A 12259-nucleotide genomic window follows, 5' to 3' on the forward strand; every position below is an offset into this window, starting at 1 on the left:
TTCAGCGTAAACATAACCTACAGTGGGGCAAATAAGTATTTAGTCAACCACAAATTGTGCAAGTTCTCCTACTTGAAAAGATTAGAGAGGCCTGTAATTGTCAACATGGGTAAACCTCAACCATGAGAGATAGAATGTGGATAAAAACCCAGAAAATCACATTGTTTGATTTTTAAATAATTTATTTGCAAATCATGGTGGAAAATAAGTATTTGGTCAATACCAAAAGTTCATCTCAATACTTTGTTATGTACCCTTTGTTGGCAATAACGGAGGCCAAACGTTTTCTGTAACTTTTCACAAGCTTTTCACACACTGTTGCTGGTATTTTGGCCCGTTCCTCCCTGCAGATCTCCTCTACAGCAGTGGTGTTTTGGGGCTGTCGTTGGGCAACACGGACTTTCAACTCCCTCCACAGATTTTTTAAGGGGTTGAGATCTGGAGACTGGCTAGGCCACTCCAGGACCTTGAAATGCTTCTTACGAAGCCACTCCTTTCTTGCCCTGGCTGTGTGTTTGGGATCATTGTCATGCTGAAAGACCCAGCCACATCTCATATTCAATGCCCTTGCTGATGGAAGGAGATTTTCACTCAAAATCTCTCGATACATGGCCCCATTCATTCTTTTCTTTACACTGATCAGTCGTCTTGGTCCCTTTGCAGAAAAACAGCCCCAAAGCATGATGTTTCCACCCCCATGCTTCACTGTGGGTATGGTATTCTTCGAATGCAATTCGGTATTCTTTCTCCTCCAAACACAAGAACCTGTGTTTCTACCAAAAAGTTCTATTTTGGTTTCATCTGACCATAACACATTCTCCCAGTCCTCTTCTGGATCATCCAAATGCTCTCTAGCGAACTGCAGACGGGCCTGGACGTGTACTGGCTTCAGCAGAGGGACACGTCTGGCAGAGCAGGATCTGAGTCCCTGGCGGCGCATTGTGTTACTGATACAATAGTAGCCTTTGTTACTGTGGTCCCAGCTCTCTGTAGATCATTCACTAGGTCCCCCAATGTGGTTCTGGGATTTTTGCTCACCGTTCTTGTTATCATTTTGACGCCACAGGGTGAGATCTTGCATGGAGCCCCCGATCGAGGGAGATTATCAATGGTCTTGTATGTCTTCCATTTTTTAATAATTGCTCCCACAGTTGATTTCTTTACATCAAGCGTTTTACCTATTGCAGATTCAGTCTTCCCAGCCTGGTGCAAGTCTACAATTTTGTCTCTGGTGTCCTTCGACAGCTCTTTGGTCTTGGCCATAGTGGAGTTCGGAGTGTGACTGGCTGAGCTTGTGGACAGGTGTCTTTTATACCGATGATTTTTTGGGGGGCCTAATATGGTCGTGTAATAGGTCACAGTATATTATAATATTAATTAAGCCTGTCGCAATATGCAATAATTTCATTTATCGCACGATAAATAAAAATGAAGGCTGTAATTTTTCCGCTGCGATTTATCGCCTCGCGTGCACATGCGTGCGCGCGTGCGGCAGACGTGCTGTTAAAAGTTCGGATTCCTTGTTACCAACTATGCAAAATGCATCTTCGTTCCAGCAAAAAATAGCGCCGGAGCCAATCGTTCCCATTATATCCTATTTTTCAACATATACTGGCCGCGTCAGTGCTCCGGATTGACTGCGGACCATCTCCGCCGTGCCGGTGTTGTTGACGTGTGGGCGCTCCCGTCAGGGGTGGCCTTTCGCGCGGGGCGGCTATTTTTCGGCACAAAACTGGATATTTACAACCAAGTCCGCCAAAACATTGTTACTGACTTGGCTGCTACGAACAACCTCACTTTGACAACAGCCAGCTGACATGATGAACATTGAGTATAAAGAGCACTGTGCTTCAAACTTGTCCTGTTTATGAAAGTCGATTGTCATATGCTGGTGTTGTGCAGTAATGAGCAGACGTGAATATGGCGTTTGCAAAGTTTTTTATGCGCGCACACACTATAGATATCATGAAATAGCAAACTAGATGTGCTAGTCCCGTGCCATGGCTACGTGAGCCCAGAGTGATTATGGGACACGTAGTCCATATACTACATCGATGAATTATAAACCACCATGACTGAATGGAAGTTAAGAAGGCCAAATCAATCCATACCAGTGACTATAGATAATGCTGCAAATATTGTTAATTCAGTACGTGACGCAGATGGATTCGGACCACAAATAGGATGTCTTGCTCATGGAGTAAACCTAGCTGCTAAGAGAGCTGTAGCAATCAACAGTGTCAGTGTCGCCTCACTTTACAAACAGTAAAGATTGTTCTCAGCACTTTTATACAAAATTTCTTCAGATCAGTAAGAAGTAAGCACATAAATATTATGCATTAAAATACATGTTTATATAATGGCAATTTAATTTTTTGCTCATTAGCAAAAAAAAAAAGAAACAAAAAAATACAATTTTTTTTTTTTTTTTCAGAGCATTAAATGTATTGAATCTTATCGAAAATCGTGTCCCCCGTATCAAAAATCGTACCGAACAGTGACTTAACTGTATCATTGCATCCCTATGGAACACAATAGCAGAAGCTATGAGGGGGAAAGTTTTCATTTGCCTAAATGCTTAAGTTATTAAGTGCAATTTTATCTTTTTTTTCTTGAAAAACACATTTGATTTATTCTGTGTTTCTGTGAGGTATTAATATTGTTGTCTTTTACTTAAGAGGCATGGTCTATTGTAGGGATGGGAATCGAAATCCGATTCCAATTCGGAACCGGTTCCGAGTGTTTCGAGGCCTCGACATCACAATGAAAAAGCCTTAACGATCCCTTTAACGATTCCTAAAGACGCATATTGCGTCGTGACGTGTCTTGTTGTCCAGACGCATCAAACTAGCATGGCGCCAAGAACCACTCGCTCCAAAGTTGGACTACACTTCACCAGGAAAGAGTGTGAAAATGAAAGGTTACGACGGGAAGCACGAGCATTGCAGCCATAAACATAGCAATGACAGCACGTAGGTTCAAAAAGTGTGTCTTCATTTCACGAGGAAAAATTTCAACAAAGCGACTTGCAGTCATTGCAAGGTGGAGATAACTGCATCGGGAGGGAATAGACTGCACTGTACTCACCGAGACAGCTATACAGCTAGCTAAACTCCGAAATGACGATACAGAAGACGTTGGTATAATTTGCTGACTTTATTCAACCATCACTTGAAGAGTGAAACTAAAAATAGAAATGAAACAAATCAATTTCGTCCCCAATAACAAACAGCTTTGCATCAACGTAAATCAGCGATGATTAGCTGCTAATAACAGTATGGTTAGCATTCGTTCGCTAGCATTAGCACATCGTTCAAACCACTACACAACTGGATTTAAAGTGCTTGTGACACGAAAAAGCATGTTTATTTCATAATACACGCGGTATTTTATGCTCCTGAATGATATGGACCGCTTGGATGTGTGTGGAAGCGATCGCTATATTTATTTAGTTTTTTGAATCCCGCGCCAGGAAAATGAGTGACTTCCGGCTTCGGTCTCGCATTGAGGAGGAGGGCGCTGTGACGTGTACGGTAGAAGACGTCCTCTTCACGCTACAGTGTACTGTTGTGTATGAGGATGAAGGATTCAGCTGATTTTGCGGATTAATACTTTTATTTTTTGCATCACGCCAGCCAAACGGCTGCAGAAAAATCATTCTGTATGCGGGAGAGGCGTATGCGCCTTTTTGGAGTTTCAAAAGGTTCCCATTCACCGTGGATATTTACTGTGGGACCATTGGACTTACAAGGAAGTGAGTAAACATCTTGTTTTGTATTATGTCAAATACGAATACAGTGATTACAAAGTAAACACTATAAAATTCCTTTAAATAAAGGACTACTTAACGTTTGATCATTGATAGGCATGTAAAAAGCTATCCTCACGCTCATTAGCAGTTAGCTGTTAGCACGTTAGCTACACAACAATCCCAGCCACCCTCCTCCAGGGAACGAACTGTAAATTGCTCTCCGCCGGGCGGTTTGCCGATCCGCAAAGAAACTCGACAACCGGGTCGTCATGTCAAATAATCCAGGCTAGTTATGTGTGATTTTCCACTTCGAAGACTTTGAAACATCCCTCGGTTCGGGTTAGCATGTCGGCTAGCTGTCACTCCTTCTGGTCTGTTTACATTCTCCGAAGCCGGGGAAGGGAAATGACATATGTCCGATTTAGGTGTCATAAAATATCGTTCGGCAGGTGTGACAGTAAAGGTAAAGTCGACTGTTTTGACCATTATGGAGTAATTTTGCCATGTCGTCTTGAATAAATTGATTTTTATTATTTTATATTCCATTTAGCACAAGTTACTTGTCATGACCATGCCATTTATTTAGCAATTGGGGAAAGTACTTGGGTAAAAAGAATATCCTGTAAAAATATTGAAGTAAAGAGACAGAAACAATGACATTTTGCCGCTCTCTTCGTCGCGTTTTCCTCATTGTGAATAGTTCCCCCTCGACGGGCTGACTGGTCCTTCTCAAGCCATTTATATAGCTATTGGGGAAAATACTTGGATAAAAAGAATATCCTGTAAAATTATTGGGAGTAGAGAGACTGAAACAATGACATTTTGCAGCTCTCTTCGTCTCGTTTTCCTCGTTCTGAACAATTCCCCCTCAATGGGCTGAATAGTAAAACCGATGAGCCTAGTCTACCGCTGACGTCATCCACCTGTTGGGGACGCTAAAGCCCTATAATTGTAGGTGTGGCTAACCGGCAGATTAAAAGACTAATTTCTCGTCATCTGCACTTTGCTAAATTGTTGTATATGGTCGAATCGTCTCAAAATATGATTCTAATTCACATAATAATGCCATTTAAGACTTTTTTTCTGGTGTCGTATGCTCTTTAAGTGTCCGATCGCGAGTGGAAACACAACAACACAAAAGATTATACATACAGGCGTTGCCTCTGTAGATATTAACATTAACAAAGAACGTAGGCTCGTAGAAGTGTTTCCCTCTCTCACTTCGCTCGTTCACTCGCTTGGATGCGGCATTTCTTCGGGTGCCCAAACTGCGGCCCGCGGCCGAAATACGGCCCGCCTCCACATTTGGTCCGGCCATTTTGATTTTTTTTTTTTTCTCAATCGTGTTATTTATTTCCTGGCCTTTTTCCTTGAAGAATTCAGAGAGGGTTGTTTGGTTATTATCTATTTAATTAATAGTGTTTTTATTATTAATTATTATTATTTTATTATTATTTTTATTTTATTTACTTTCATTCCGTGAAGAATCCAGAAAGGGTTATTTGATTGTGGCTTTCTGAAAAACAATAATTTTTTACATTTATGCACTTCTGCAATCGTCACACTTTTTTTGTTACAAACTGACCCCGGCCCTTCATCAGAGAAGGGAAAAGTTATGTGGCCCTCACAGGAAAAAGTTTGGGGACCCCTGCTTTAACACATATTGCCAAACGCAGAACAACAACCTATCTGCCAATATATACCAATATTTTTTATTTCTATTAGATAAATGTTTCAATAAAATGTTACACATTCTTGTGTATTTGCCACTTATTGCCACAGTTAACATTGAGGCTTTGGGCCTCTTTTGATCTCGTTGTGAGTTTGTAAGGTTGTGAGTTCTGATTAAACAAACTCGATGCCAATCAAAACGTTTGTTGTTCTTTCCCCCCAAATTAGAATCGATAAGAGAATCGATAAAGAATTGAATCGTTAAGCAATATCGATAATGGAATCGGAATCGTAAAAATCCTATCAATTCCCATCCCTAGTCTATTGTTTTTAGTTGTGATTTGTTTAAAAGTATTTTTGAATTTAAGAGTAAAAATTTATAGTGTTTAAATGGGTGTACTTGATCTATTAATATATACTGTATTCTCACTGTGTTATTGGAAATTGGTTTTTTTTTTAAAAATTGCAGGGGTGCAATAATATAAATTTGTTACCGCGTGGAGCCTCGTTAGACCTCGTTAGAAGAAGTTAGACCTCTTTGACAGCCAGAAATCTTACTTGTTTGTAGGTGACCAAATACTTATTTTCACTCTAATTTGGAAATAAATTCTTTAAAAATCAAACAATGTGATTTTCTGTTTTTTTTCCCACATTCTGTCTCTCATGGTTGAGATTTACCCATGTCGACAATTACAGGCCTCTCTAATCTTTTCAAGTAGGAAAACTTGCACAATTGGTGGTTGACTAAATACTTATTTGCCCCACTGTAAGTACTCTCCATTTTATTTAACTAATCGATGAACCAATCAATTAGTTAGTTCAAATAATCGATTGTAAAACAAAGAAAGTGTTTATGCTTATGGTAACATTTATTTTGAGTTGCCAAGAGTTCACTCTCAAAAGAGCATTAAATGTGAATACAAAATAAAATTCCAGTGTGTTCATTCAAACAATGCAGAATTGCACATTCATTAAAAAATAAATTAAAATACTTGAGCTTAGCCTCAAATGGTATAAAAAAAGAAATAAACAAATGAGGATTTAAGTACAACAAAAGAACAATTCGCTAACTTGCATAACAAAAGTCTACAGCTTAAATGCTATAAGATGCTAACTTTTTGTTTTTTATTCAATTCTCTTAACCAATTGGTCGAACACATATTCCCACAAGAAACCGCTAAATATACCTATAAACTAAATGACGAATACATAAAAAAACATTAGCTCAAACAAAAACTTACCTTATGTTGGTTAACAGGGAGCAGCTAGATTCAGCCTTGTTAAATTTTGTACATGCCATTATCGCAATGATTGAGAAAAATATAATTTGCAGTCCTAGTGATGACGTCGGAAGAATATGGATTTCAAATTGAAAGTATAATTTTTATTTTCACCCAGAGCAAGATCGTATTCCTGTGATGAGAGGCCTGTGGTTCATTGATGGAACCTGGCTTCCTTTGGAGGAAGATGAGAGTGACATGATCGAGCAAGAGCACTTAACACGTTTCCGAGGTCAACAAATGAGGGACACCTATGAAATGGAAGCGGTGACCACCACAGTTGACAGCAAAGATGGTAAGAAAGTGAAGTTGATTTAATCTAGGATGCCTTGTAACAACGGTGCATGATATTTTTTTTTGCATTGATTAAAGTACTAATGTCATTTATCAAAATTAAAGAGTTTAATTTATAATTTTGATATGGAGCATTTAGTTGATATATTGGCATGGATAAGTAAAGTTAAGTACTTTTGCTTTTCATTTCCTGTGACATGTTTGCACAAACACTTAAAAACTATTGATCAATGGATGAACTGGCTGTTTACTGTGTCTTTTTCTATCAGCTATTCACAGTTTGAAGCTGAGCCGCAGCCATGTTGACTGGCACAGTGTTGATTTGGTGTACCTGTACAGCGATGCTACCACTTCTAAGATTGCACGAACTGTCACTCAGAAACTGGGCTTCTCTAAAGGTACATGGAAAATCTTGCAATACATTTACGTAATTTGCAGGATGACTTGAAGGACATGTTGTCCTGGTCTGTGTTTTGGGTTGGTTTGATTTGTTCCCCTGTGTTCTAATTCCTTGGTGTGTCTTGTTCTTGTCATGAGCATATTGACTGATTGATTATGTGTCTACCAATCAGCTGTCTTTCGTACAGAGGTGTGTAGAGTAGCCAAAGATTTTCCTCAAGTAAAATTAGTCCTACCAAAAGTTTACTGAAGTAGAAGTAAAAAAGTATTCAGTGAAAAAAAAAAAACTCAAGTTAAAAGTTAAAAGTTTTTAAAACATTTTTTTAACAATGGTATACTTTCACAGCGCAATGCCATGTATACGACCTATTATTAGTAGTATTATGCTGTACTATAACCAATTACGTGACCATATTAGGCCAGAAAAATACACAAAAATCTCTGAATTCCAACCAGAACATTCTTCAGAAATGAAACATCATCCGTCCAAAAAGCATGAGTGCCCTGGAGTGGAGAAAAGATATTTCCTACCATGAAATTAAAACGATCATATCTCCTTTGCTGGTGCCAACAAAAACTGGGAAAGAGGTTGAAATCCGTGCGTTCGAGTAATGTTGACTCTAGTGCTGCAACGATTAATCGTTTAATTCGAGTAATTTGATTAGCAAAAAGATTTGAATTAAATTTTGCTGCTTTGAGTATTCGTTTAATTAAAGTGTCATTGCAATGGTCTGTTTTGAAAGTGTTTGCAATGAGTTTTATTGATTTGGTTGGATACACTGCCCTCTGGTGGCAAAAGTGAATATGACATAACTTTTACATAGCTGAATCCAGCTGCTCCTTGTTAAGACCAACTTAACCTAAGTTTTTGTTTGAGCTGATGTTTTTTTTTAATGCCTTTGTAATTTAGTTTTTTTTTTGTGGGAATATGTGTTTTAACCATTTTTTAGAGAGCATTGTAAAAAAAAAAAAAATTTCCATTTTATAGCATTTAAGCTCGCGGACGTTTGCTATGTAATTTAGCTAATTGTTCTTTTGTTGTACGTAGATCCTCATTTACTAATTTTTGTATACCGTTTGAGGCTCAGCTCAGATATTTTAATTTTTTCTGTTCCTTATCCAATTACTAGATTATTCGAACTAACTAGTTCATTGATTAATCGACGACTAAAATAATCGATAGCTGCATTCCTAGTTGACTCTACACTCACCGGCCACTTTATTAGGTACACCATGCTAGTAACGGGTTGGACCCTCTTTTACCTTCAGAACTGCCTCAATTCTTCGTGGCATAGATTTAACAAGGTGCTGGAAGCATTCCTCAGAGAGTTTAGTCCATATTGACATGATGGCATCACACAGTTGGTGCAGATTTGTCAGCTGCACATCGATGATGCGAATTTCCCGTTCCACCACATCACAGAAATGCTCTATTGGATTGAGATCTGTTGACTGTGGAGGCCATTTAGGTACAGTGAACTCATTGTCATGTTCAAGAAACCAGTCTGAGATGATTCCAGCCTAATGACATGGCGCATTATCCTGCTGAAAGTAGCCATCAGAAGTTGGGTTCATTGTGGTCATAAAGGGATGGACATGGTCAGCAACAATATTCAGGTAGGCTGTGGCGTTCCAACGATGCTCAATTGGTCCCAAGGGGCCCAAAGAGTGCCAAGAAAATATTCAATTCAATTCAATTCAATTTTATTTGTATAGCCCTCAATCACAACAGAAGTCTCAAAGGGCTTTACAGAGGCAATATGATACACAATTAGAAATGAAGCAACAAAGATGAATAGATGCAGTTCAAGTCCTGGGTATCCCCTATCCTTAAGACCCTCCAAGGAAAAACTCCAAAAACTCCAGAGTCAATTGGGAGAAAAATGAGAAACCTTGGGGAGTACCACAGTCAGGAGAGATCCACTCCCAGGACGGATAGACAGGAACCCCAGAACGGCTAATGGGAATTAGCAAGCGAAATTATAGTCCGTAAAAATACAGTGGAGTGAAGGTGCAAGAAGAAGTCCCTCTAGTCAGATGAGACGGGGGTAGCAGCGAGGATGTCTATCCAGCCAGGGGTCCGGACAGTCAGGAGGCTGCAGCTGAAAAATAGCCCCTCCCCAGAGGGGAGGGGGGAAAGGGGACACCGGGTGACTAGTGATGAAGAGACTAGACAACTAGATATTGACATTGGAAAATAGAAATAAAGTAAGACAAGTGGTAGGTAGAGTAAGAAAAGGAGATAGAACTCAGCGGCTGTACTGCCCCCAGCATTATAGCTTCTAGTGCAGCTTAGACTAAACTGTGAGTCTACTCCGACTTCAACTAGCCTAACCATAAGCTTTGTCGAATAGGAACGTTTTTAATCTAATCTTAAATGTGCAGACTGTCTCGGCTTCTTTAATACTAGCTGGAAGCTGATTCCATAAAACAGGGGCTTGGTGGCTAAAGGCTCTAGCTCCGACAGTACTTTTATGAACCCTGGGAACTACCAGTAGACCTGCATTCTGAGATCGGAGTGTTCTGTTGGGGCGGTATGGAACCAGAGCATCGGTGAGATAGGGTGGCCCCAACCCATTAATGGTCTTAAATGTAAGAAGAAGTATTTTAAATTTAATTCTAAACTCGACTGGAAGCCAGTGAAGTGCCTGGAGCACAGGGGTGATGTGCTCTCTTCTATTGGTTCCTGTTAAAAGGCTTGCTGCTGCGTTTTGGACTAGCTGAAGACCTTTTAGAGAGCTTTTAGGACAAGCTGCAAGTAGGGAGTTACAGTAATCCAATCTCGATGTAACGAACGCGTGAATTAATTTTTCTGCATCGCTTTTAGATAAAATATTTCTAATTTTGGCGATGTTGCGCAGGTGAAAGAAAGCCGTTCTACAGGTTTGTTTAATGTGTGCTTTAAACGATAAGTCAGGGTCAAATAAAACTCCTAGGTTTTTAACTGTGGTGCTGGAGGCTACACTTACATTGTCCAGAGTGACTATCTGGGCAGCTAAAGAGTCTCTAACACTTTTCGGGCCTATTATAAGGACTTCTGTCTTTTCAGGGTTAAGCAGAAGATAGTTAGTGCTCATCCAGGTATTTATATCTCGGACGCAGGCGCTTAGTTTTTCTACTTGCCTGACCTGCTCAGGTTTAATTGATAAATACAGTTGTGTGTCGTCAGCGTAACAATGAAAGTTAATGCTATGTTTTCTGATGATATTACCTAGAGGAAGCATATACAGCGTAAACAAGATGGGCCCGAGGACAGATCCTTGCGGCACACCATAACTAACTCTAGAGTACGATGATGATTGTTGGTTTACATTGACAAACTGGTACCTATTAGATAAATATGATTTAAACCAGCAGAGGACTGCTCCTCTAATGCCTATGTCACATTCTAATCTCTGCAATAAGATATTATGGTCGATTGTGTCAAAGGCTGCGCTCAGGTCCAACAGAACCAGGATCGAGACTAATCCAACGTCAGCGGCAAGTAACAAGTCATTAGTTACTTTAACTAATGCGGTTTCAGTGCTATGATGAGCTCGAAAGCCAGACTGGAACTGTTCAAATAAACTATTGTCCTGTAGGTGCTGACAGAGCTGTTTAATTACCACTCTTTCAAGGACTTTGGAGAGAAATGGTAAGTTAGAAATAAGTCTATAATTGGCCAAAATTTCAGGATCAAGAGTAGGTTTTTTCAAGAGCGGTTTAATAACTGCATATTTAAAGGACTGCGGCACGTAGCCAGTAACTAATGAGGTATTTATTATATCTAAGATAGTGTCAATAGTTAGAGGCAGGGTCTCTTTAAAAAGTTTGGTTGGGATTGGGTCGAGGAGGCACGTTGATGGTTTGGAGGACATTATAATTGAAATTACATCAATTTGGTCTACAGTGGTGAAGTTATTTAATATTTTAGAGGGGTTTATAGGAGATTCCGAATTCTTTGTCTGCACTTTATCAGATCTAATAACTGGAAGTGATTCATTTATTTTATTTCTAATAGTTGCGATTTTATTGTTAAAAAAATTTAGGAAGTCATCACAGCCAAGGGTGGTTGGGATATAAGGTTCTATTGAGCTGTGACTGTTTGTCAGCCTTGCTACAGTGCTGAACAGAAACCTAGGATTATTTTTGTTTTCCTCTATTAAGGATGAGTAATATCTGGTTTTAGCCGTACGCAAGGCCTGCTTATATGTCACTAAGCTGTGTTTCCAGGCAGAGAGGGTGTGCTCTGTGTTGGAACGGCGCCAAAGTCTTTCTAATTTACGTGTCGATTGTTTAAGAGAGCGTGTTTCAGCATTATACCAGGGAGAGGCTCGTCTCGGCTTGACAAACTGAAATTTGGAGGGAGCGACGACATCAAGGGTAGTACGAAGCGTAAACATAACACGATCAACAAACTCGTCATTAACAGCAAGGCCGGACATTATTCCTTCATAATTAGATGACATGGAGGCAAATATAGGCTGAATTATCTGTTTATACTCTGAAACAGAGCGATCACCTAATGTCCTTTTCATCTGAGTTCTAGTCACTAGTGGCGGATTATCTTGAAGCACAAACTGAAAGGTAATTAGAAAATGATCAGACAGTATGGGGTTGTGGGGATGGACGCTAAGATCACTAATCTCCGTACCGTAGGTTAAAATCAAGTCCAGGGTGTGCTTGTGACTGTGAGTTGGTTTATTTACATTTTGAATGAAGCCAGTCCCATCTAGTAGGTCATTAAAGGCCTTACCAAGGGAGTCACCTTCATCGTCAACATGTATATTAAAATCCCCTACAATTATAATTCTATCCCAGCTTAGCAAAATACTACATAAAAAGTCAGAGAAATCTAACAAAAACTGTGAGTAGGGACCAGGGG

The 12259-nt window shown here is 39.6% G+C and overlaps 1 protein-coding gene across 1 annotated transcript in view; it reads left to right on the top strand.

The window, feature by feature from the left end:
* Nucleotides 1-12259, top strand: part of ddhd1b (DDHD domain containing 1b) — a 64803-nt gene that overhangs the window by 1494 nt on the left and 51050 nt on the right. The window contains exons 2-3 of the mRNA XM_057822484.1: nt 6821-6997; nt 7266-7394. Of these exons, the coding sequence (XP_057678467.1) occupies nt 6821-6997; nt 7266-7394 (306 nt within the window). The remainder of the gene's footprint in view (nt 1-6820; nt 6998-7265; nt 7395-12259) is intronic.

Source organism: Corythoichthys intestinalis, chromosome 19 (assembly GCF_030265065.1).
Source record: "Corythoichthys intestinalis isolate RoL2023-P3 chromosome 19, ASM3026506v1, whole genome shotgun sequence".
In the NCBI taxonomy this organism is placed as follows: domain Eukaryota; kingdom Metazoa; phylum Chordata; class Actinopteri; order Syngnathiformes; family Syngnathidae; genus Corythoichthys; species Corythoichthys intestinalis.